The sequence below is a fragment of the Pangasianodon hypophthalmus genome, chromosome 13, assembly GCF_027358585.1.
Source record: "Pangasianodon hypophthalmus isolate fPanHyp1 chromosome 13, fPanHyp1.pri, whole genome shotgun sequence".
NCBI lineage: Eukaryota > Metazoa > Chordata > Actinopteri > Siluriformes > Pangasiidae > Pangasianodon > Pangasianodon hypophthalmus.
Window position 1 is genome coordinate 578,663 of NC_069722.1, and position 27,423 is coordinate 606,085.

A 27,423-nucleotide genomic window follows, 5' to 3' on the forward strand; every position below is an offset into this window, starting at 1 on the left:
TGTGTAGTGTGTGTGTGTGTGTGTGTGTGTATGTGTGTAGCATGTGTAGTGTGTTTGTGTGCGTGAGTGAGTGTGTGAGTGTATAGCGTGTTTGTGTGTGAGTGAGTGTATAGTGTGTGTGTGAGTGTGTGAGTGAGTGTATAGCGTGAATGCGTGTGTATAGCATGTATGTGTGTGTGTGTGAGTCAGTGTATAGCGTGTATGTCTGTGTGTGAGTGAGTGTATAGCATGTGTGTGTGTGAGTGTGTGTATAGCGTGTATGTGTGAGTGTATAGCGTGAATGTGTGTGTATAGCGTGTATGTGTGTGTGAGTGAGTGTATAGCATGTGTGTGTGTGTGTGTGTGTGAGTGAGTGTATAGCGTGTGTGTGTGTGTGTGTAGTGAAGCTCCTTGGCGCTGCTCGGGCGTCTGCTGTTTATTTCTTGCTGTCAGTGAACAGTAGCATTTCCTGCCTGTGTGACTGTGGATTTCCTGTTTTTGTTAACTTGCATTGCCAACACACACACTCTCTCTCTCTCTCACACACACACACTCTCTCTCTCTCTCTCTCTCACACACACACACACACACCCACACCCCACCCTGAATATAATGCAGCGCTGCACAGAGAAGCGGAGGAGAACAACTGAGGAGCACATCAGCGTTTTAGTGTCGTGTTTTTGTCAGGTTCAGCATTATACCACAGTTACTGTTCCCACCCTGAAGCTGATTATTTTCCTGTAACAGCACCGCCCCAAGAGTTTTATTCCTCTTACACCACAGCTTTAGATTTATCCATTTGTAGTTGCATTTAATGTTGTGGAATGTGAAGTTAGTTCCTGTTGTCGCTTACGTTATAGCAGCTATAAACAGTCGTTCCCTCACCAGCCTCTCTTTATTCTCTCTCTCTTTTCTCTCTCTTGAAATTAATAAGTTAAACTATTCAGCATGTTACACCACGTCACCCAGAAACCGCAAAGAAGCGTAAACTCCTCTGTCCTGAAGACGTGGGAAAACTTACAGTTACAGCTTTACCTCCGACTGTTACAAAGTGCTGACACTGGAGACTCCTTCCATAAATGTTACATAAACATCTCCTCATCATATCATTTAACAATAACACACTGATTTTTTAATCCGTTTATTATCAATGGAGCATCAAGTTATGTGTAATGTAGTGTGTGTGTAATGTACTGTGAATGTGTGTAATGTGTGTGTAGTGTAGTTTGTGTAATGTAGTGTGTGTATTGTAGTGTGAGTAATGTAGTGTGTGTAATGTAGTGTGTGTGTGTGTGTGTGTAGTGTAGTTTGTGTATTGTAGTGTGAGTGTGTGTGTGGTGTACGAGTGTCTGTAGTGTAGTGTCTGTGTATAGTGTGTATAATGTAGTTTGTGTAATACAGTGTGTGAATAGTGTGTGTAATGTAGTGTGTGTGCAATGTAGTGTGTGTGTAATGTAGAGTGTGTGTGTGTGTGTAATGTAGTTTGTGCAATGTAGTGTGTGTGTAATGTAGAGTGTGTGTGTGTGTGTGTGTGTGTGTAATTTAGTTTGTGCAATGTAGTGTGTGTGTAATGTACAGTGTGTGTGTGTGTAATGTAGTTTGTGTAATGTAGTGTGTGTATAATGTAGTGTGTGTATGTGTGTGTGTAATTTAGTTTGTGCAATGTAGTGTGTGTGTAATGTAGAGTGTGTGTGTGTGTGTGTGTGTGTGTGTAATTTAGTTTGTGCAATGTAGTGTGTGTGTAATGTACAGTGTGTGTGTGTGTAATGTAGTTTGTGTAATGTAGTGTGTGTATAATGTAGTGTGTGTGTATGTGTGTGTGTAATTTAGTTTGTGCAATGTAGTGTGTGTGTAATGTACAGTGTGTGTGTGTGTAATGTAGTTTGTGTAATGTAGTGTGTGTATAATGTAGTGTGTGTGTATGTGTGTGTGTAATGTAGTTTGTGTAATGTAGTGTGTGTATAATGTAGTGTGTGTGTATGTGTGTGTATGTGTGTGTGTAATTTAGTTTGTGCAATGTAGTGTGTGTATAATGTAGTGTGTGTGTAATTTAGTTTGTGCAATGTAGTGTGTGTGTAATGTAGAGTGTGTGTGTGTGTGTGTGTGTGTGTGTGTGTCTCAGGAGGACGCGGTGGTGTCCTGTCCATGTCGGTCAGACATTTCCGCTGATGAAGGTTTAATGACGCCTATTAAAGCTGCTGTTAACGAGCTGCACACACGCCCTCACGTCTCCCACAATCCCCCACAGACACACAGCTCACTTATCTACAGCTCACCTCATCTCAGACATCTCGGTCACGCCCACTATCTGTTCATCTCTTACTCACACACACACACACACACACACACACACACACACACACACACTGTTTTTCTCAGGACTATGCTGTGATCCACTACTGACTTCCTGTTCAATCAAATCCGCCCCAAATCCATATATTACACACACTAGATGTGAAGTGCACTAAAGTCATGTTCACTAATACTTAATGCCACATCATCAACTTTATTACAGCTATTTACAACATCTGTCTCTCTGTCTGTCTCTCTGTCTGTCTCTCTACATGTCTCTCTACATGTCTCTTTCTCTCTCTCTCTCTCTCTGCCTGTCTGTCTCTCTGCAAGTCTTTATATAAGTCTGTATGTCTATCTGTCTTTATCTTTATTACTCTCTTTCTCACAATCTGTATCTCTTCTCTTTTTATTTCTTTCTTTCGTCTCTGTTTGTCTTTCTGTCTCACTTTTCATTTTTGTCTTTCTTCCCATTGTCACTGTCTGCCTGTCACTCTGTTTGTCTCTCTGTTCAATTCAATTCAATTCACATGAGCTTTATTGGCTTGACAAATAGCACAGTTTACTGCCAAAGCATTTATATTGGCAAGGAATAAAACCTGAACAGAGAACAAACGATAAGATAAGATTAACAACTGAAGAAAAAACAAGACAAAACAAAAAAGTACTGTCTATGGGCCATGACTGGTGTGTGTGTGTGTGTGTGTGTGTGTGTGTTCATGTAAAACTCAGGAAAACTCCATTCTTAAATGTTAAATATGTTTTGTATTGAAATTTTTTGTGAGATACTTAGCAATTCTGCTGCTAATTTGTTTCTTTATTTCTGTTTGCAGGATTCTGCCATGCTGATGAGAAGAAAAAATATCCTAAAAAGCAAAAAATGAGAAATCTAACGCAGACGTAGAGGAGACATATCCAACGCAGTCGTAGAGGAGACATATCTAACGCAGACGTAGAGGAGACATATCCAACGCAGACGTAGAGGAGACATATCCAACGCAGACGTAGAGGAGACATATCCAACGCAGACGTAGAGGAGACATATCCAACGCAGTCGTAGAGGAGACATATCCAACGCAGTCGTAGAGGAGACATATCCAACGCAGTCGTTGAGGAGACATATCCAACGCAGACGTAGAGGAGACATATCCAACGCAGACGTAGAGGAGACATATCCAACGCAGTCGTTGAGGAGACATATCCAACGCAGACGTAGAGGAGACATATCCAACGCAGACGTAGAGGAGACATATCCAACGCAGACGTAGAGGAGACATATCCAACGCAGACGTAGAGGAGACATATCCAACGCAGTCGTAGAGGAGACATATCCAACGCAGACGTAGAGGAGACATATCCAACGCAGTCGTTGAGGAGACATATCCAACGCAGACGTAGAGGAGACATATCCAACGCAGACGTAGAGGAGACATATCCAACGCAGATGAAAGTTGCAGAATGCTAGGCAGCTATACAATGCAGTTCCACTGAGTAACAGAAGAGATGCTAACAGCTTGCTACAAGGTGGCAATATTAGCATGAAGGCTAATTCCCACTATCAGCAGGTAGTCAAATGGCATTGTGGGTAATGTAGGAAACTCACCCTTAAATAAAAGCCCAACATGTTGATGAAAGAAGTTTACACCAAAAAATTCAAGTCAGTATTTAATCATAAAATAAATCTTTTGCACAATTGAAGATTATAATGTTAGTTTTGCTATGCATGTCATTCAGAGTGGTGTCTCTCTGTCTGTCTCTCTTTATCCATGTGTCTTTTTCTTTCTGTCTTTCTCTCTCTCTTCCTGTTTGTCTCTCTTTCTGTCTGACTCCTTCTCTCTCTCCTTATTCGTGTCTCTCTTTCTCTCTTGTCTCTATTAGTCCCCATGCATTTGTCTATCTTTCTGTCTAACCTTAAACTTTTGTCTTTCTTCCTTCCTATTGTCTCTATCAGTCTATCACACTGTCTGTGTCTCTGTCTGTCTTTGTCCTTTTGTCTGTCTGTCTCACTGTCTCTCTTTCTTTCTGTCTCTCTCATTGTGTATCTTTTCTGCCTCTGTCTTCCCTCTTTGACATTCTTTCTCTATCTATCTCTAGTTTTTTGCCTGTCTTTCTGTTTTTTGTCTTTCTTTCATTCTGTTTCTCTTCTCATTTCATTTCTGTCTCTGTTGTCTCTGTTTGTCCCACTCAGGTTGTCTCGCTTTCTGTCCCTCTTTTCTCTTGTCTCTGTCTCTCTCTCTCTCTCTGTATCTCTATTTGGTGTTCTCTGTCTCTCTCTTTCAGTTTTTCTTTTGTGTTTTTTGGGTTTGTGTGTGTGTGTGTGTGTGTGTGTATGTTTTGTGCTGGCTTCCTGTCAGAGGGGAAGTGCCCCACCCGTCCGTGTCGGTCCCTGTTGGTTGGTGTGTCGGGGGAAACAGTGATTTGGGGAGCGATAGGGAGTCCGAGGGACAGATAGAGGGAGCGCGGGACGGGTGAAGGAGAAGCGCTCTGGGACGGGGACGGGGTGGGGACAGAGGGCGGGGCTTGCACACAGGAAGTGCAGCAGCTAAATAAAGCAAGTGGGGATGAAGAGGGCGAGGGGACGGAGGTGCAGTGCGGAGACGAACACGCTCAGGATGACACGGGACAGAGAGACTGAGGACCAGCGGAGACGATAAAGTCAAGATGAAACTCTGTAAGTGTGTGAGTGTGTGTGCATGTGTGTGTGAGGAAGAGAAAGAAAGAGACAGAGACAGAGAGAGAGAGAGAGAGAGAGAGAGAGAGAGAGAGAGAGAGAGAGATAGAGAGAGAGATTCACTTTATCTGGTTAGTAAAACTTTCAGGAACATGCCTGTACTTGACTTGTGCATGACTTTTTCTTTTCTGAGTTTTCAGAGTGATTGTGGGTGCTGATGGAGGATCACTCCGGATGTTTGCTCGATGCGTCTCACTTCTCTCTTCTCTGCCTCTCAGTATTTTCTCACGATGGTGATCAGATGTTTTCTTCTCTCCTCTCTTCCTCCCTCTATCGTCCTCAAGCTAATATCACAGAAAGTTTTATTTGAATGTTATGTAACGTGATTTAAGGCTTGGTGAGGAGCTGCAGGAACAGGAATAGCTGAATTTCTGCATTATTGTACTGCGTTTTATTACGTATGATGTATTAATTTTGTTTTTTTTGTCTCATGAAAGTTGAACTGATGATTTATTTCCTCATTGTTGTTACTGATGTTGCGTTTCTCTCATTCACAGCCTTCCATCAGCGCTTTCTGTCCTGCGTCTCTCCTCTCGTCTCGTCTCCTCGTCCTCTCCCAATCCTTGTACCAGTGTCTAGTCTGGTTGTGACGCTGGACGGGGTTTGGGGGGGGACGGGCGAGGACACGCGTGCATCGTTTACAGAGACGGTCAACCTCAACATTCTTCAATGCGATGGTTGTGAAAAAAGCTTTGTAATCTACACTGTGTGTACTGTGTGAATAAACTATTATTATTCAAATAAAAATTATTCACATACTTTTTATATAGTTATATTTATAAGTCTTCATTGGTCATCTGGTTTTTGGACTCATGGACATTCGCCATCATCACAAAGATCACACTCATGACACTACTGCACCACACGGTATGTCAGAATAGTGTGCAGAACAGGTCGCCATGGCAACACAGCATCATCACCTCAGTAAATTCAGTTACGCTTTGCACGTTCTCTGTAACATCTTATTAACTTCAAGAGAGGCTGGTGATGGAACGACTGATTATAACGTAAGTGAGAACAGGAACTAATTCGTTTCACAAGCACTAAATGTAATTAGAAATGGATAAAAAGTATGACGTGTCATTCCGTCATTCATAAACAGTAAAAGGCCAATTGCTGTGGGATAAGAGGAATAAAACACTTGGGGACGTGCTGTTATAGGAAAATAATCAACGTACAGAGTGGTAACAGTAACTCCGCTTCATCACACCACCATGCTGTTGATTATTTTTCTCTAACAGCACATCCCCAAGCGTTTTATGCCTTCTGACTTTGGATGCGTCACAACCGATGAGTAATTTATATACAAGTATTGAGATGGTCACATCTCAGCCACTCTGGGATCAGAAACAATAATCCAGCTGGAGTTTCCTGTTGCTATTTATAGATTTGAAGGAATGTCAGATGCGCTTATAAACTCGTATTTACGGTAAATCCGCAAATTCGTGGTGATTGTAGATTAATTTCTACAGTAACTCTGAAGGCACAAATATGAGCACCTCATTTAAAAAAAAAAAAGGTTACTTTACATTTTATAGTAAACTTTATCAAGGGTAAGAACAAGATTTAGCAAACATTCCTAAAAACCCGCCATTTTTCCAGCCTCATCTCCTCAGCGTTAGCGGTAGATGTTTAGCAGAGATAGCTTTACACTTGTAGCTTCCATACTGTTTAGTACTGTAGTATGCATGTCGTGACGTAGCCTCGCCTTCGTAACTGGGCGGCGTTGCGTAGCAACCGGCGTAGCGTGCTAGTTTGAAATACTTGTTAGCACGCTAGTATGCGAGTCACTCGGCAACCAATGATAACGCTGCAGGGGCGGAGCTTCAGTCAGGACTCCACCACGCAGGCGAGAGTGACAGAGGCACGAGAGATTTATTTACAAGTAACACGAACTAATATCACTATTACAGATATAACACTGTGGTCGTAAAACCGACAGCGAGAGTGAGTTTTTAAGTCGTTACTTAAAAATAAACGATTTACCTCAGAGTGTGGTGATTAGCCGGTAAAGTTTAGCTCGGTTCTGCGTGACATCCGTAGCCTACGGTACAGTGTTCAGCACTTACGCACCGAAACCTGCGTATCTGTCTTCTGTGAATCCCCCGGGACTTAGCGCGTCGAATGGCCGCCACGCCGTCGCGCTGACGCTGGAATCACTACCACAGGTATGGAAGGGACGGGAAAAACAACATTTCTCTAGTTTTAACACATTTATTTTTTAGATATAGACATCTTCTGCTGTGTGTGTGATCGCAAATATTTACGGAAATGCCACAAGAGACTCGATAAAAGTGTTAAGGCGCGGGTTTGTGCTGGTAAAGTTTGTGAGGTGTCAGGAGCGCCCCCTGGCGAGAAACTGGCGAAATGACAACACAGAAACCACACAGCTACACAACACACTATAAATAGATCTTTACTCAGCCTGTGTGTGTGTGTGTGTGTGTGTGTGTGGGTGGGTGTGTGTGTGGGTGTGTGTGTGTGTGGGTGTGTGTGTGTGTGTGTGTGTGTACTTTGGCGTAATCTACTGTAGGTTCACACCTTTCTTTACACTTAACATTTAAATCAGTTTTAATGATGTATATTAAAGAAAGTGGGAAAATAAACCCTGGTCTTGTCTTTTCGTTTTACAGCTCTGACTGTTACAAAGCGCTAAAACTGGAGACTCCTTCCATAAATGTTAAATAAATGCCTCCTGAACAGATTGCAGATTAGACACGTCTTTTAATCTGTTTATTATCAGTGGAGCGTCCGCCGTACACGTCCCTGTGAATGAGCTGTTACTATAGAAACGATAATGAGATAACGATAGAATGAGCGCATTCATTATAAATAAATTATTTATAATTTATAGAAAACTAATCAACAGCTTCTGACCAATCAGAATCCAGAATCCAACATTGCTGTGGCTTTAGTGGTAAATAAATGGAAGTTGTTGGGTATCAGTCTATACAGAGAAGAAGGAGGCGGAGTTTATTACAGAGGTGTGATATTATGGGATGTTTGCGTGCTGAGTTTACACGCATGTAGAAAAGCTGAAATGTGAACAATGTGGAATTCCCACGTCTGACTCAGTTCTGTGACGTGAGTAGAGTGTGAAAATCAGTGCTTTTACTTTCACTTCCACGTCATTCTTTCTCTCTCTCTCTCTCTCTCTCTCTGTCTCTCTCTCTGTCTCTCTCTCTCTCTCTCTCACTCTTTCACTCTCTCTCTTTCACTCTATCTCTCTCTCTCAGTTCAGTTCATCAGTGCTTTATTGGCATGAATGTTATAAATCACTTTGTTGCCAAAGCAAATATTGCAGGTAGATTAAACCAAAATTTATACAAATAACACATATATATGTATTTAAACATTACAATCTTTATAAACAGGAATAATAAATATATATATACATAAAGCAAACAACAACAACAACAAAAACCTGACAGGTGAGTGTGTGAACATGGTGTATGTATGGAATTCAGGGTGTGTGCAGGACACTCGGTGTCTCGCTGTCACATACTTCGCAGCGAAGGCTGCAGTGTTTCCTTCTCCCTCTTCTGTTAAACTGCAGAAATGTGGAATTTTGTGTGAGATGTTGTTGGTGAAGGTGTTTCTCTCTCTCTGGTGTTGATATTTTTCACAGTGGAGAAGGAAGTGTAGCTCTGTCTCGACCTCACCGCTCGCACAGTGAGCACACGGTCTCTGTTCTCTGGGCAGCCAGGTTCTCCTGTGCTCCAGGTTCTCCCGTGCTCCTGGTTCTCCTGTGCTCCAGGTTCTCCCGTGCTCCTGGTTCTCCCGTGCTCCTGGTTCTCCCGTGCTCCAGGTTCTCCTGTGTACCAGGTTCTCCCGTGCTCCAGGTTCTCCTGAGCTCCTGGTTCTCCCATGCTCCTGGTTCTCCCATGCTCCAGGTTCTCCCGTGCTCCAGGTTCTCCCGTGCTCCAGGTTCTCCCGTGTGGGCCCTTCTCCACGGCGAGACTGTGCTCATTCAGCCTGTACCTGGTCAGGACGTGTCTCTGCTTTATATCTCTGACGGTGAAGAGACACTCTGCCAGTTCCTACTCTGTGTTTAGAGCTGATAGCAGTGTGATCTGGACTGGGTTTGGTTCTGACTGTCCCAGTGCTCCAGATACGCTCTCCTCATCTGCTCAGTAACTTGGTTGACTCTGATTGGACTTTGGTGAGCAGAGCTGGTCTGAGACTGCTGTGTGTTAGCGGTTAGTGTGTTAGTGAGTCTCAGGACCAGCTGACAGGCGACTGCTTTTAGCTCTTGGGTTCTCAGAGCTTCATACTGTAGCGTGTTTTGGTTACTTGCTTTAAGATGTTTGCAGAATTTCAGAGCTCTGTGTTGTACAGGTATAATCAGCGGGAATCGGCCTAATTCTGCCCTGCTGCATTGGTTGGTGTTTTTCTTTGAACTTTTAGGAGATTTCTACAGAATTGTGCATGCAGGGACTCTGTGGGATGTTTCTCCCAGCTCGTGTAGTCGTGTGTACTGAGTGGAGCCCAAACCTCACATCCGTACAGCGCAATAGGAGCAACGACACTGTCAGAGATTTTACACCAGATTCTAATTGGGATGTTTATTTTGTAGAATTTATTCTTGATTGCATAAAGAGCTCTTCGTGCTTTTTCTCTTAGTGCCTTCACTCCCAGATCAAAGCTTCCTGAGGCTCTGAGTTTCAGCCCGAGGTAGTGGTAGTGTAGCGAGAGCTCCAGGGCCGTGTTTCCTGCAGTGAAGATGGAAGATGACAGTTTGGGTTTTGGCCCGGGTGAGTGTCAGGGCCCGGTTCTGACAGTACTGCTCCAGCAGGTCCAGGTGCTGCTGTAAGCCTTGTTCAGTAGGAGACAGCAGCAGCAGGTGACTTCGGTATTGTTTAGCGTGAGTCCAGGGGCTGCAGATTGTTCCAGTAACACCGCTAACTCACTGATATAAATACTGAACAGAGTTGGACTCGAGCTGCGGCCCGTCTCACCCCGCGCCCCTGAGTGACGTATTCTGTCCTTTTGTTGCCGAGTTTTATGCTGCATTTATTGTTCAGGTAGACGGACTTGATAATGTCGTAGACTTTACCCCCTACACCACTTTTTAAAACTTGATAAAATAATCCCGTGTGCCAAATCGAGTCAAATGCTTTTCTAAAGTCTATAAAACATGCAGATATTTTGGCTTTGTTTTTCTGCTGAGCGTGCGGTTTGATTAGAGTGTGTAGGGTGTAAATGGGGTCAGTCGTGCGATGATTTGGTAAAAAGCCGATCTGACTGTTACTCAGGACACTGTGTTCGGTGAGGAAGGCTTGGAAGGATATCAGCCCCCGGTTCCAGACGTCAGGAAAACAGCCAGCGTGGAGAAGCAGGTTGAACAGTTTTAATAACGCTCTCTGCGTTTCAGCAGTGCTGTACTTTAGCATTTCTGTCCTGATGCTGTCAGAACCACATGCTTTCCTGCCTTTCAGGTTCCTCAGGACCTCAGCCAGTTCTTCCTGTGTAATCTGGTAGTCAAGTGGCTTCTGATTATCTTTTATGACTGTTTCTAGTTTGGGTTCATTTTTTATCTTTAGTTAGATTATATGGGGAGATTGTTGGGTCTTTTATGGATGTGTCCTGGGTGTGTTTTGTGTTTAGATTGTTCCATTTCCCCCAGAACTGATTTTGATTCTTTGATTTCCTGTAATGTCTGATGGTAGTGCTGTTGTTTTTTCTTATGAATCATCTGTTTATAGTTCTTGAGTGTTTCACAGTACTTTAGTCTGATTTCAGTGTGTTGTGGTAGTGTGTGTTTTTGGTTAGATAGCTGTCTGAGCTGCTTTCTTACAGATTCACATTCTTTATCAAACCATTGTTCAGTTCTGGATCTTTGTTCATGGTTTTTGTTTGTGTTACACAGGTTAGCTTTGGTTGCAGATATGTGGTATATTTCATTTATTTGTTTCACTGTGAGGTTTACATTCGTTTGGTTTGGCTGGAACTCAGTTGTTAGAAATTTGTTAATGAGATTAGTAACTTCAGCAGAACTCATTGTATTGGAAAGTTCCGACTCACTGTTAGGGGTCCATTTATAGCGCTGATTGAGCTTTAGGAGTTTGTAGGTTTTTCTTGTTCTGTCTCTCTCTCTCTCTCACACACACTCTCTTTCTCTCTCTCACTCTCTCTCACTCTCTCTCTCTCTCACTCACTTTCTCTCACACACTCTCTTTCTCTCTCTCTCTCTCTCTTTCTCTCTCTCTCTCACTCTCTCTCTCTCTCTCTCTCTCTCACTCACTTTCTCTCACACACTCTCTTTCTCTCTCTCTCTCTCTCTCTCTCTCTCTCACTCTCTCTCTCTCATTCTCTCACTCTCTCTCACTCTCTCTCTCTCACTCTCGCTCTCACTCTGTCACTCTCTCTCTCTCTTGCTCTCTCTCTCTTGCTCTCTCTCTTGCTCTCTCACTCTCGCTCTCACTCTGTCACTCTCTCTCTTTCTCGCTCTCTCTCTCTCTCTCTCTCACTCTCTCACTCTCTGAGGTTCATCAGTGTGAGGTGATACACTTACAATCGCAGCAAAATGAACAAAATGCATAATGCAAATAAATTTATTTTTTTACCCAAAAGGACCTGTGTCTGTAATGGTCCAAAAGCAGCTTTCAGTCGTGTTTTTCTCACTTTTATGCAGATCAGATGTGACGCTGTGATGTCATTGGCTCGAACAATCCTGTGATGCGTGAGTTCCGACTACAGCTGAGCGATACGACCGAAAATATCGTATCACAATATGTCGAGATATTTCTACAACTCACACGAAATGTGTCACGATATACAGGTTTCTCACCAAACTTACAGCAAAACAGTTGTGTTTTATTTAAATGTTCAAGTGTTTAAGAAATAAAAAATGTAATAAATAGATAAATAAATAAAATAAAATAACAAAATATTAATATAATGTTTTAAAATACTTTCTATTTATTGCCTATGAAAATAAATGATATAAATCCTGAAAATGAAATGCAAAAAAGTGAAAATAAAACATTAAAAATAAATGGTACGATGCCACTTTTTCTTTTCCGAGCATCAGCTGATATTTTGTTTTTCTTTAAAATTTACTAAGCTTTAAAACTTTTTTTTTAACAGAAGAACTTAAAAAAAAAAAAAAAAAAACACAGTGCTAAATCATGACGTACACAAAACTGCAGCTTTCATACGTAAATCACTGCAAATATAACACACATATAAATTAATAAATTATTAAATTAAATTAATAAAGTATAATTATAATCATAAATCAATATGAGCAGAAATATACAATATGTCTTTTTATATGTAAATATTTTCCAAATCTATTTCCAGTCTTTTCCATTCGTTTGGATCAAATTCATTCTTTTTTTTTTTTTTTTTTTTAGTCTCTGATCTTATCTTATCCACCGTTTTCTTTTTTTTTCTTTTCTGGTATCGGCCCAGTTCTGGTCCTGGATCGGTGCCGTAGAAAACTTTATCAGATCTGCTGTTTGTTATGTAAAAAGTAAAATATGTATTGTGATGTAAATTTCAAGAATTTCCCTCGGGATGAATAAAGTTCTATCTGATCTTATCTGATCTTATCTGATCTTATCTTATCTTAAATGATCACTTTATCGATATTATATCTTCTCATCTCCCAGCGCTAAGTCTGACATTTCATCACTTCTCCAACCTGCAATTACTTCCTATTTACTGAGGTTCCATCGTCTCCTCTCACACACCACCTGTCAATTAATGCTCATTAATCACGAGTCATAAAGTCATTAATACTGTCATTAAATGTCAGTAGAGAGCTTAGGAAGAGATTTAAAGCTCGGAAGCATCCGGTTTTCACACTGATTAATGCAACGTGTAATTCTTCAGTTCCTCTCTAAAACACAAAAAAATGAGAAGAACAAAAAAAAAACACAATAGAGTGCTTATGCAGAACTAAAAAAGAGAGAGGAAGCAGTGAAGGGAAGAGAAAAAAAAAAAAGCCAGAGTTTTATTAATCCTCGTGATTACGCTGGTTTTACCAGGACACTCCGAGAGCAGGATTAGTCACGCGATGATTTACTCCAGCGTTGCATAATGAGATGAGCAGCGTGTGTGTGTGTGTGTGTGTGTGTGTGTGTGTGGGGAACATCGAACTGACTGTTTCTGCGAGGAAGCAGAACTGCTGCAGGTTTCCACTCCTCCGGCGTTCGAGCGAGAGAACGTCTCGCATGGTGTGGAGGTGAGAGAGAGTCCGGAGGAATGCCGCCGACCAACAGCTTGCGTAAGTTTAACGTTTAGTCGTCTGTAGCTTAGGTTTAGCTTTTGGGTGTTATGCGGCGTGACCGAGCGTTTTGTGTGTGTGTGTGTGTGTGTGTGTGTGTGTGTGTGTGTGTGTGTGTGTGTGAGAGAGAGGTGTTAGAGGGACGACGGGAATAATTCTTGAGAATAAAGACAGAAGCGTAGGTCAGATGAGGACAAAAACCCGGCTGCTGTGTAAAAAAAGAGTAAAGATCATGGAGGTAAAGGGTTAAAGTGTGGAACTGGGTTTAAACGTCGCTACACTGACCCGGGTTTCTGATACTCGCACTGCGTTCAGGTCTGTCAGCGTAATTAACGCAGTAAAGACGCCATCAGATCATCGATTCGTCCGCCGGTTTATGTTCTAGATTTGTTTATTTATTGATCCTGGACGATTATATTGATGTGACGATATAATATCGATTTCCTGATCAATGATGTCATGATACTCTTTTCTGAGATATCCTGGTTATTTTTTAAACTTTATGGTTTTCTTAATGATTACAAACTATTGAATGGAAGCAGCTGATGCAAAAAAAAATAAATAAATCTTTAAAACTGTCGACAGATATTCAGCGTGTCATCAGACTCAGTGTAACACCTCTTCATTTTCTCTCCCTCGACTGTAAAGCGTATTCTTCTGGTCTGTTTTTAATGTCACGACACAGCGCCGTTTATCAGGACAAACTCAAAAAAAAAAAAAAGACTCGTTTTGTAAGAACTTTTATCGCAAGGAAACTTTTATCGCAAGGAAAGTTCAGAAAGAATGTTCTGTAGAGGTGTCACGTTGCACAGAATTGTTTGTTTTGGTTGTTTTATTTTTTTCTAAGATGAATTTTATTGAATGTTTGATTAATATCTGTATTTGCTGTGAAATAGCTATTGAAGCTGATATGGCAAGAACCTGAAATACAATCAATCACAGGTTTAGTGCGACTGTTTGATCGTTCGCAGTTCGTTAGCTAAATTGTATATCGTGATGCGTATCGTACCAATGTCTGCAAGTACCGTGATATATGATATGATATATGATATGATATATGATATGATATATGATATGATATGATATGATTTTGTCACATTGCTCTACTGCGCATCCTCCAGGACAAATCTGTTAAATCCTCACACGGGCATTTTTATTCGCTATTCATACTTTTATACTTCTTTTAGCCAAAAGTGTAGGTGATAAATATTAAAACGGTGTCCACTTCATATGCAATGTAGACGTTTTTAAACTTACTTAAAGTGATAGTCAAAGTGAAGGTGTGTTTTGTTTTGGTTAAAAATGTGTTTATTTACGGAACGCTGTGCACATGTAAAATTCCAGCTGAAAATAATGGAAGTAAATGTGACGTGCAGATGATTATATTCTCTACTCGTTATAATCTGGGCTGTAAATCACTTGGACAAAGCTGCAACATGGTTTTATGTATTTTAGCTTCTTTACTGCAAATCTGTGAGCAGTGAGGATTAAAAAGTTTGCTTTAAACATTTTTTACGTTAAAGACGTGATGATGATCTGCGCTTGTGAAACATTAACTCCAAACCCGAGAGAAAAGTGGACTGAGTGAGAGAGTGCTGTAATGACAGCGTGCACTCGAGCTGGCACGGACTCCACGGGTTTGCGTAACTCCTGACGAGCCGCGTTTGATCAGATCCGTCTGAGTTTCGTCTGAGTTTCGTCTGAGCACGCTCTTCAGTGGAACAGATAGAAGTCAAAGAAATTCTGATCTTCTGCACAAATGATTTAAAACATGATCCATATCACACATTTACTCAAGTTTAAACAGCGACCTAGAAACAGTGCCAAAACCTCAACATGGAACATTTCCTTACTTTAGATTTCATTTCTGTTTTTTTTCTCAAACTTTTAAATAAAATTAAAATGTCTCAGATTGTCAGAGTATTTGGGCTTCGCTGTATTCAGCTGGAGTTTGTTCTCTCAACTCTGAACTATCAGAACTCTCTCGGTTCACATTAATCCACATTAACAAGTGTGTACTTGGACCAGGACTCACACACACACACACACACACACACACACACACACACACACACACACACACACACACGCACACATACAGGTGATAAACAGGAACGTGATGTCCCTGATCAAAAGAGCAATTCTGTCTTTTCCACTAAGTTCTTGTTATAGTCAGTTTATTTAATATTTCTCTCTCTCTCTCTCTCTCTCTCTCTCTCTCTCTCTCTCTCTCTCTCTGTCCTTCTCCTTCATCTCCCCATCTGTGCCTCACTCTCCTTCTCTATCTCTTTCTCACTTTCACTCTCTCCATCTGTCTCCTGCTCTCATTCCCTGTCTCTCTGTCTCTGTCTGTCTCTTGCATCTCTCTCTCACTCTCCTTCCTGTCTGTCTTTGTCTTTCTCTACATCTCTCTCTCTCTCTCTCTCGCTCTCTCTCTCTCCCCCATCTGTCTCTCTGTCTGTCCCTCAGGGATGTCAGTGGAGGTGGCTGGTCCACCCTCTCCCAGTCCGTCCCTCATCGAGGTAAAAGAAGAGACGCTTTTGGTGTTAAAGAGTTTTCTCCGTCATGCTCTCTCCATCGCTCCTGGAGATCGACCGGGGAGAATCGGGGGCGAATATCACGACCCCAACAAGTACAGGTATACACACACACACACACACACACTTTGGGTCGGCCGCCTCAATGCCCTCTAAAAACTTGTATTCTCATTTTTTCCACAATTTTAAACCTCTCTCTCTCTCTCTCTCTCTCTCTCTCATACACACACACGTGTACGCAGTGTGCTGCCGAAAGAGAAGCAGAGAAAAGATGAAAGCGGATGGGACTCTCTGGATGAGAAGATCAGTGCTGCAGAGGAGAAGAAACACGGCATCAAAAACCTGATAAAGAGACGTCTGAGGCCACGCCCCTCCCCTGCACGACACGCCCAGAAGTTCACCAGCCCTGACCAATCACAGAACGGCTCTGTGTCCGGCCAGGGAGAAGCGCCTACTCCGCTGAGACGTGGAGCTTCGGTTTCACAGGGCTGTGCAGAGGTGAACAGGGATCGATTCACTGATTCACTGATTCATTGATACTTTGATTCATTGATTCTTTGATTCATTGCTTGAATCTCCGTCTGTTTTCTGACAGGATGAAAAATCCTCAGCGTCGGACGAGGAGGGCGAGCGGAAAACAGGCGAAAAAAAGAAAAAGAAGAACAAACTGAAGCTGGTGGAGCTTTTTAAGAAAAAAAGCCTAAAGAAAGAGGACGTGCGACCTCCGAGGCCGACGTCACTTCGTGTGAAAGAGGAGGCGGAGCCAGCAAAACCCGCGCTGTCACCGAGTGAGTTAACGTTTAATGTTAAATAATCCTTATTACATCTGCGTGATGGTTTTTATTTGTCCACGTGTTACTATGAGGGTGAGTCGAATGGAAACCTGTGAGATTTTTAGACTTTTATTAAATGTTTAATGTGGTGTATATATATGAGGTGGTGTGTCTCATATGCGTGTGTGGAAATCTGCGCTCTCTCTCCAGCGCACCCTCCTGAGTTCTACGATGGCGTGGCCAAGACGTTGGGCCGAATCGCTCAGCAAACTGTGAAGAGGAAACCACAGAGTAAACCCGAACCCGTCCAGCCCAAAGGTAACGAAGACACATGTTCTGTTCATCCTCTTCATCCTCTTCATTCTCTATCAGTCCTGTTAGATGAGTCCTGCTGCATTTCCACACCACAAGCTTTATTTCCTCACTTTTCAAAGTCATAACTCCGGTTTGATGCTGATTGTTTGTACGCAGGAGACAATAAAGAAGCCATCATACAGCAGCTCGTCCACTTACTGACGGCGCAGGGAGACGCCATTAACGAGAAGGTGAGCAGGACAGGGTGACCCTTTACCTGTCACGTGAAATTACACCTTCACTCATTCACTCATCTACTCGTATGGATCACGGATTCACTCGCGCACACACTGATTCACTCACACACTGATTCACTCACTCACTCACACACTGATTCACTCACTCACTCACTCACACACTGATTCACTCACTCACTCACACACTGATTCACTCACTCACACACTGATTCACTCACTCACTCACTCACTCACTCACTCACACACTGATTCACTCACTCACTCACACACTGATTCACTCACTCACTCACACACTGATTCACTCACTCACTCACTCACTCACACACTGATTCACTCACTCACTCACTCACACACTGATTCACTCACTCACTCACACACTGATTCACTCACTCACACACTGATTCACTCACTCACTCACTCACACACTGATTCACTCACTCACACTGATTCACTCACTCACTCACACACTGATTCACTCACTCACTCACACACTGATTCACTGACTCACTCACTCGCGCACACACTGATTCACTCACTCACTCACACACTGATTCACTCACTCACACACTGATTCACTCACTCACTCACACACTGATTTACCCACTCACTCACACACTGATTCACTCACTCACTCACTCACTCACACACACTGATTCACTCACTCAATTACACACTCGCCGATTCACTTACTCACTGATTCAGTCACTGATTCACTCAAACACTGATTCACTCACACACTGATTCATTCAATCACTCACTGATTCACTCACTCACTCACTCAAACACTGATTCAGTCAATTACTGATTCACTCACTCACTCACCGATTCATTCAGTCACTGATTCACTCAATCACTCACCGATTCACTCACTCACACACTGATTCACTCACTCACTGATTCACTCACTCACTGATTCACTCACTCACACACTGATTCACTCACTCACTCAATCACTCACTCACTGATTCACTCAATCACACACTGATTCACTCACTGATTCACTCACTCACACATTGATTCACTCACTCACTGATTCACTCACTCACTCAGCAGGAGCAAGAATGTTCTCTGTATATTTATGCCATGGCATTGGTGATTAATTAGTAAATAATTTCGATGATGAATTAGTATGTATTAGTATTAATTAGGATGATGAATTAATATTAGATTGTTCATATTTAGATGATTAATTAGTGTAAGTGAGTAAAGGATGTGCTGGATATTTATTTTACAGATTCAGGCTAATCCTCAGCTGCGTAAGTCGCTGAACCGAATGTCCTACACGTCCTTCGCCAGACTGCTCGACTCCTGCGCCAATGAAGCTGTAGACCCGCCCCTTCCTGTGGCCAAGAGCCCCACCCTGCGACGTGTGGCCATCACCATGGAGATGACCCGGCGGGTCGTCACGGCGACGGGGGTGACGCACCGTGTGGAGGGATTTGCTGAGCGCTACATGGAGAACTTCGCTCCCTGGGTGAAGAGTCAGGGAGGATGGGTAAGGAGCAGAGACTTTTCTCCATTTCTCTCTCTCTCTTTTCTTCTGCCTATCTCCTTCTGTCTCCCATTTGAGTTTTTTGTCCCCTTTTCATTTTTGCACTTTATTTCTAACTAAAGATGTAAATTGTGAAGAAAAAACTACACCACCCAAAGCAGAAGGAGGTGTTTTTTTTCACACTTTAGATCTTTAGTTATTTCTCTGTGTAATAATCAGTTCAGTGTGTAGCTGCTTGTCTCACCAGCAGGTGGCAGTGTGAAGTAAATCACGTGTAATTATTTTGTGTGTGTGTGTGTGTGTGTGTATTTACAGGAAAGCATTGTGCAGATGGAGGTGCAGGAGTTCGACTAATTGTGCAGTGAAGTTTGTGTGTGTGTGTGTGTGTGAGCTGTGAACACACACCGAGCTGCACATCAACACTACTGATCACACACCTCTTATATACACATATCTATTTATGTTTTTTAAAATGTGATGATTTTTTTAAGTGGGCTGGGGTTTTTAAAATGTATCTTTTATACCATATATATATATATATATATATATATATATATATATATATATATATATATATATATATATATATATATATATATATATATATAAAATGTATGTATGTATATATACAAAAAAAAATATTCTGTCTGTGTTTTATTTTTTTCCAAAAGAACTTTTAGTGCAGTGGATCTCTGTCAGTGCATCATGATTAAGTTCATTATATGATCATTTATTTATATTTATATAATATAGTTTTAATTGTTGTAAATTATTTTACACCATCAGTAGTTCAGTAAATGGCTCTGACTTTCACTAAATGTAAAATATAAACCAGAACAAGGACTAAAAATTCATTTAAAAAAAAGAATTTTGTAAATATATTGTATATAATTACATGTCAAACAGGAAATATGTATTGAACACTGAGATATATAAAGTGAACACAGAGATATAAAGTGAACACTGAGATATAAAGTGAACACAGAGATATAAAGTGAACACTGAGATATAAAGTGAACACTGAGATATAAAGTGAACACTGAGATATAAAGTGAACACTGAGATATAAAGTGAACACTGAGATATATAAAGTGAACACTGAGATATATAAAGTGAACACTGAGATATATAAAGTGAACACTGAGATATATAAAGTGAACACAGATATATAAAGTGAACACTGAGATATAAAGTGAACACTGAGATATAAAGTGAACACTGAGATATATAAAGTGAACACAGATATAAAGTGAACACAGATATATAAAGTGAACACAGAGATATAAAGTGAACACTGAGATATAAAGTGAACACTGAGATATAAAGTGAACACTGAGATATAAAGTGAACACTGAGATATATAAAGTGAACACAGATATAAAGTGAACACAGATATATAAAGTGAACACTGAGATATAAAGTGAACACAGAGATATAAAGTGAACACTGAGATATAAAGTGAACACAGAGATATAAAGTGAACACTGAGATATATAAAGTGAACACAGATATAAAGTGAACACAGATATATAAAGTGAACACAGAGATATAAAGTGAACACTGAGATATATAAAGTGAACACTGAGATATAAAGTGAACACTGAGATATATAAAGTGAACACAGATATAAAGTGAACACAGAGATATAAAGTGAACACTGAGATATATAAAGTGAACACTGATATATAAAGTGAACACAGAGATATAAAGTGAACACAGATATATAAAGTGAACACAGATATATAAAGTGAACACTGAGATATAAAGTGAACACAGATATATAAAGTGAACACTGAGATATAAAGTGAACACAGAGATATAAAGTGAACACTGAGATATAAAGTGAACACTGAGATATATAAAGTGAACACAGATATATAAAGTGAACACTGAGATATAAAGTGAACACTGATATATAAAGTGAACACTGAGATATATAAAGTGAACACTGAGATATATAAAGTGAACACTGAGATATAAAGTGAACACTGAGATATATAAAGTGAACACTGATATATAAAGTGAACACAGATATATAAAGTGAACACAGAGATATAAAGTGAACACTGATATATAAAGTGAACACTGAGATATAAAGTGAACACAGATATATATAAAGTGAACACAGAGATATAAAGTGAACACTGAGATATATAAAGTGAACACTGAGATATATAAAGTGAACACAGATATATAAAGTGAACACAGAGATATAAAGTGAACACTGATATATAAAGTGAACACTGAGATATAAAGTGAACACAGATATATATAAAGTGAACACAGATATATAAAGTGAACACAGAGATATATAAAGTGAACACTGAGATATATAAAGTGAACACAGATATATAAAGTGAACACAGATATATAAAGTGAACACAGAGATATAAAGTGAACACTGATATATAAAGTGAACACATATATATAAAGTGAACACTGATATATAAAGTGAACACAGATATATAAAATGAACACTGAGATATAAAATGAACACTGAGATATAAAGTGAACACTGAGATATAAAGTGAACACAGAGATATAAAGTGAACACAGATATATAAAGTGAACACTGAGATATAAAGTGAACACAGAGATATAAAGTGAACACAGAGATATAAAGTGAACACTGATATATAAAGTGAACACAGATATATAAAATGAACACTGATATATAAAGTGAACACTGAGATATAAAGTGAACACAGAGATATAAAGTGAACACTGAGATATATAAAGTGAACACAGAGATATAAAGTGAACACTGAGATATAAAGTGAACACTGAGATATAAAGTGAACACAGATATATAAAGTGAACACAGAGATATAAAGTGAACACTGATATATAAAGTGAACACAGATATATAAAATGAACACTGATATATAAAGTGAACACTGAGATATAAAATGAACACAGATATATAAAGTGAACACTGAGATATAAAGTGAACACAGAGATATAAAGTGAACACAGAGATATAAAGTGAACACTGATATATAAAGTGAACACAGATATATAAAATGAACACTGATATATAAAGTGAACACTGAGATATAAAGTGAACACAGAGATATAAAGTGAACACTGAGATATATAAAGTGAACACAGAGATATAAAGTGAACACTGAGATATAAAGTGAACACAGATATAAAGTGAACACTGATATATAAAATGAACACTGAGATATAAAATGAACACTGAGATATAAAGTGAACACTGAGATATATAAAATGAACACTGAGATATAAAGTGAACACAGAGATATAAAGTGAACACAGATATATAAAGTGAACACTGAGATATAAAGTGAACACAGAGATATAAAGTGAACACAGAGATATAAAGTGAACACTGATATATAAAGTGAACACAGATATATAAAATGAACACTGATATATAAAGTGAACACTGAGATATAAAATGAACACTGAGATATAAAGTGAACACAGAGATATAAAGTGAACACTGAGATATATAAAGTGAACACAGAGATATAAAGTGAACACTGAGATATAAAGTGAACACTGAGATATAAAGTGAACACAGATATATAAAGTGAACACAGAGATATAAAGTGAACACTGATATATAAAGTGAACACAGATATATAAAATGAACACTGATATATAAAGTGAACACTGAGATATAAAATGAACACTGAGATATAAAGTGAACACAGAGATATAAAGTGAACACTGAGATATATAAAATGAACACTGAGATATATAAAGTGAACACAGAGATATAAAGTGAACACAGAGATATATAAAGTGAACACTGAGATATAAAGTGAACACTGAGATATATAAAGTGAACACTGAGATATAAAATGAACACTGATATATAAAGTGAACACTGAGATATAAAGTGAACACAGCGATATAAAGTGAACACAGATATATAAAGTGAACACTGAGATATAAAGTGAACACAGAGATATAAAGTGAACACAGAGATATAAAGTGAACACAGATATATAAAGTGAACACTGAGATATAAAGTGAACACAGATATATAAAGTGAACACAGAGATATAAAGTGAACACAGAGATATAAAGTGAACACTGATATATAAAGTGAACACTGAGATATATAAAATGAACACTGAGATATAAAGTGAACACTGAGATATAAAGTGAACACAGATATATAAAGTGAACACTGAGATATAAAGTGAACACAGATATATAAAGTGAACACTGAGATATAAAGTGAACACTGAGATATAAAGTGAACACAGATATATAAAGTGAACACAGATATAAAGTGAACACTGAGATATAAAGTGAACACAGATATATAAAGTGAACACAGAGATATAAAGTGAACACTGATATATAAAGTGAACACAGAGATATAAAGTGAACACAGAGATATAAAGTGAACACAGATATATAAAGTGAACACTGAGATATAAAGTGAACACAGATATATAAAGTGAACACAGAGATATAAAGTGAACACAGAGATATAAAGTGAACACTGATATATAAAGTGAACACTGAGATATATAAAATGAACACTGAGATATAAAGTGAACACTGAGATATAAAGTGAACACAGATATATAAAGTGAACACAGAGATATAAAGTGAACACAGAGATATAAAGTGAACACTGATATATAAAGTGAACACTGAGATATATAAAATGAACACTGAGATATAAAGTGAACACTGAGATATAAAGTGAACACAGATATATAAAGTGAACACTGAGATATAAAGTGAACACAGATATATAAAGTGAACACTGAGATATAAAGTGAACACAGATATATAAAGTGAACACTGAGATATAAAGTGAACACAGATATATAAAGTGAACACAGAGATATAAAGTGAACACTGAGATATAAAGTGAACACAGATATATAAAGTGAACACAGATATAAAGTGAACACTGAGATATAAAGTGAACACAGATATATAAAGTGAACACAGAGATATAAAGTGAACACTGATATATAAAGTGAACACATATATATAAAGTGAACACTGATATATAAAGTGAACACAGATATATAAAATGAACACTGAGATATAAAATGAACACTGAGATATAAAGTGAACACTGAGATATATAAAATGAACACTGAGATATAAAGTGAACACAGAGATATAAAGTGAACACAGATATATAAAGTGAACACTGAGATATAAAGTGAACACAGAGATATAAAGTGAACACAGAGATATAAAGTGAACACTGATATATAAAGTGAACACAGATATATAAAATGAACACTGATATATAAAGTGAACACTGAGATATAAAATGAACACTGAGATATAAAGTGAACACTGATATATAAAGTGAACACTGAGATATATAAAGTGAACACAGAGATATAAAGTGAACACTGAGATATAAAGTGAACACAGATATATAAAGTGAACACAGAGATATAAAGTGAACACTGATATATAAAGTGAACACAGATATATAAAATGAACACTGATATATAAAGTGAACACTGAGATATAAAGTGAACACTGAGATATAAAGTGAACACAGAGATATAAAGTGAACACTGAGATATATAAAATGAACACTGAGATATATAAAGTGAACACAGAGATATAAAGTGAACACAGAGATATATAAAGTGAACACTGAGATATAAAGTGAACACTGAGATATATAAAGTGAACACTGAGATATAAAATGAACACTGATATATAAAGTGAACACTGAGATATAAAGTGAACACAGCGATATAAAGTGAACACAGATATATAAAGTGAACACTGAGATATAAAGTGAACACAGAGATATAAAGTGAACACAGAGATATAAAGTGAACACAGATATATAAAGTGAACACTGAGATATAAAGTGAACACAGATATATAAAGTGAACACAGAGATATAAAGTGAACACAGAGATATAAAGTGAACACTGATATATAAAGTGAACACTGAGATATATAAAATGAACACTGAGATATAAAGTGAACACTGAGATATAAAGTGAACACAGATATATAAAGTGAACACTGAGATATAAAGTGAACACAGAGATATAAAGTGAACACAGATATATAAAGTGAACACTGAGATATAAAGTGAACACTGAGATATAAAGTGAACACAGATATATAAAGTGAACACAGATATAAAGTGAACACTGAGATATAAAGTGAACACAGATATATAAAGTGAACACTGAGATATAAAGTGAACACAGATATATAAAGTGAACACAGATATATAAAGTGAACACTGAGATATATAAAGTGAACACTGAGATATATAAAGTGAACACTGAGATATATAAAGTGAACACAGATATATAAAGTGAACACTGAGATATATAAAGTGAACACTGAGATATAAAGTGAACACAGATATATAAAGTGAACACTGAGATATAAAGTGAACACAGAGATATATAAAGTGAACACTGAGATATATAAAGTGAACACAGATATATAAAGTGAACACTGAGATATATAAAGTGAACACTTTAACTTGTGTTTCTTTTGCTTCTTTGTAAATAAAAAAATGAAATCGTAAACGAACTAAAACTGAAAAGGGGGTGTGTTTTTCTGAAACCTGTGTCTGTCACCGGGAGACTGGCCGGGTGGTTCAGCGTGAATCAGTTCATGTTCTCTATTCTGAATTCTGTTCTGTATTAGGTGAATATTTGAATTTTTTTATTCAGGTTATTATCATGCACGTAAATATATCTACTGATCTTTCATGATATCATTGAGAGAAAACTCCGTAAATGCTATTTCTTCAAGTTTGTTTGTCCCACGTTCCATAAGGCAAGCAAAGCGATCATTGCTGTCGCACTGAGTCATATCTGAGTATCCGCTGACGCCAGGATTGATGATGCTCGGTTTATTCCAACCATTGGCACTAAAAGGAGACTTATTCAAATAAACCCCAAGATCCTTTCTCTCGTTTTTGTCAGTTATATGGGAAAAAAGGAGCCAAGTCTTCTCGTCATGTGCAAAGCTCACCACACTACCCTGACAGCCATCAGGGGTTTCTACCCCTCCACCGTTCTGACTCCTAGCCTCAACTCTAGATTTCTTAGAGCTTCTGGCATTGCAGTATAAGTAACTTTTGCCATTGCTGTCAGTGATCTCTGCCATCTCACACTCGGCAGACTCAACACTTACTCTTTGTCCAAAGTGCCACGTTACCCCCTGATCGTCACTGTAGAACGCAAAAGCGTAGGGTTTTACAGAGCAACAACAACTAGAACAAATACAACAACAAGTACAACAACTAACAATATAATAAACATACGCAGGAATGATAAGTCTGCCATTACACATTTGAATGCCGTGCCCAGGTCCGACACTGAATGTGGCCCACTTTTTAATCTCCTTTCCAATCACGCTTTCCGTCAAGTCTGTTGTGATGCTCCAACTCTTCCCGCTGTCCTGGCTAGTAACGTAACATAACCGAGCCCTGTTCTTACGGTTGTGAATCTGCTCTTGCTCAGTGACCTTATCAAACACACAGTTAAAGAACAGAAAGACAGTCTTAGAGTTTTTCTCATAGACTGGACACGGGTTCATGGTGCGATATCCCTCCAAACTTGCTGTTGTAAGCTCCTCAACAGGAACCACTGAAAAGAAAAATTAGCACATCTGTGACCATTTTGCCAAATGAAAGTAAAATTTAGATTTTAACATTTTTAAATTAAAAGAAGCCGTGACTGTATTAGCATTTTCACCTGAATGGCCCCATTCTGCTTTGTTCCCCTCCTCATGACCAGCACAGTGGCGTCAACATCAGCTGGTGAGGTTCGTTTCTCAGCAAAAGCAAGAAAGGTTTGGTCATCTTTAATGTAGAGTAGAGATGGGATTCTGTATATTGTATTTGTGAACAAAGGTGTTTTTGGTGATGCTGGATTGAGTGTGTAGGAGGAGTCTGACGATGTGCGGTTTCCCATTTCTCCAAACTTTTTCTTTATCTGGAAATAGAAAAGAAACAGAATCAGACGTAGTGACTTCTGTACTGCAGATGCATCTCATTTTTATATTCAGAAAAACACATTCTGCTAAAATGATAAATCTAATAATTACACAGCCCTTAGGTGCAGGGGGTTAGGAGGGGATCAGGGCATTTTCCATCGAGTCCTTTCACAAATCACTTGTCTAAGTTAGAAGCTGGACTATGTGTATATGCAGGGTTTAACCACCAGGCGGAGGAGGAGAGGATGAAGCTGCTACTCATCTGTTTTAGTTAAGACAGAGAGAATTTTCCATGGAGTAGAAATGTTTAATTTCATTCTTCCTATTCTACGTACAAGAATTAATAAGAACGTGTGCATGTAAACCTTTCTTTTGCCAACATCTTAACTAAATCAGACAAGTGGAAGTTTTTCCCAAAAGGCCTGGTGGTTACAGTAAAACCCTGTATATACACACACTCCATGATGGGCTTGACCTCGCTGTTTGAAATGCTTCTTTTAGATGAAAAACTGGCTGTCTGAACATTTCTTTTGCATTTGGATCAATAATAAATACACTTTTGCTTGATTTTGGTTGTACAGACCATTTTCTTCCTAATAAATATACTACAGTGATGCAGCGAGTAGCGTTGCTTCCTCACAGCTAGAGGCGTCCCGGTTTAATCCTGAGCTGGCGTTACTGTCTGCGCTGAGTTTTCATGTACTCGACGTATTTATGTTGCGAAATTCCCTTAAACCTGGCCAGGATTTTCCTACAGTCCAAATCATCGTCCGCTAGAGAATAAAAGGTAGATTTTACTCACCTCTTATTCTATGTTCTCTCTGCACCAGTGTTTTGGTCTGTTGATGATCTTGAATAGCCCCAGATCTGGTGCATGGATGAACAGTCAGGGTC

The 27,423-nt window shown here is 39.1% G+C and overlaps 2 protein-coding genes across 4 annotated transcripts; one reads left to right on the plus strand and one right to left on the minus strand.

Annotated features, from left to right (window-relative positions):
• Window positions 1–6,813: 6,813 nt before the first annotated feature.
• Window positions 6,814–19,126, plus strand: bcl2l12 (BCL2 like 12). 3 transcript variants are annotated; one of them, XM_034309743.2, is made up of 9 exons: window positions 6,814–7,170; window positions 13,129–13,235; window positions 15,705–15,873; window positions 16,015–16,270; window positions 16,368–16,560; window positions 16,756–16,863; window positions 17,017–17,090; window positions 18,331–18,591; window positions 18,904–19,126. In XM_034309743.2, the coding sequence occupies exons 2-9, from the start codon at window positions 13,214–13,216 to the stop codon at window positions 18,940–18,942; spliced, it is 1,122 nt and encodes a 373-aa protein (XP_034165634.1). In that variant the 5' UTR covers window positions 6,814–7,170; window positions 13,129–13,213; the 3' UTR covers window positions 18,943–19,126. The 3 variants fall into 3 exon arrangements, with proteins under 3 accessions (XP_034165634.1, XP_034165633.1, XP_026767232.1); XM_034309742.2 differs by having other exon boundaries at window positions 13,132–13,235; XM_026911431.3 differs by lacking the exon at window positions 13,129–13,235 and having other exon boundaries at window positions 6,815–7,170.
• A 5,962-nt stretch (window positions 19,127–25,088) lies between these two features.
• LOC128319865 (sialidase-3-like) lies at window positions 25,089–27,423 on the minus strand. Its single transcript, XM_053239280.1, has 3 exons — window positions 27,332–27,423; window positions 26,289–26,528; window positions 25,089–26,166 (listed from the first exon to the last, which is right to left on the minus strand). Exons 2-3 carry the CDS (start codon window positions 26,505–26,507, stop codon window positions 25,285–25,287), a joined length of 1,101 nt encoding a protein of 366 aa, XP_053095255.1. The 5' UTR covers window positions 26,508–26,528; window positions 27,332–27,423; the 3' UTR covers window positions 25,089–25,284.

Bases quoted from the DNA above. Each gene is read 5' to 3' on its own strand.
- bcl2l12 (XM_034309743.2), top strand. From the start codon at position 13,214: ATGCCGCCGACCAACAGCTTGC. The intron at 16,864-17,016 runs GTAACGAAGACA...GTTTGTACGCAG, and splicing joins CGAACCCGTCCAGCCCAAAG to GAGACAATAAAGAAGCCATC. The intron at 17,091-18,330 runs GTGAGCAGGACA...TTTATTTTACAG, and splicing joins GAGACGCCATTAACGAGAAG to ATTCAGGCTAATCCTCAGCT.
- LOC128319865 (XM_053239280.1), bottom strand. From the start codon at position 26,507: ATGGGAAACCGCACATCGTCAGACTCCTCCTACACACTCAATCCAGCA. The intron at 26,167-26,288 runs GTGAAAATGCTA...GTTCCTGTTGAG, and splicing joins AGCAGAATGGGGCCATTCAG to GAGCTTACAACAGCAAGTTT.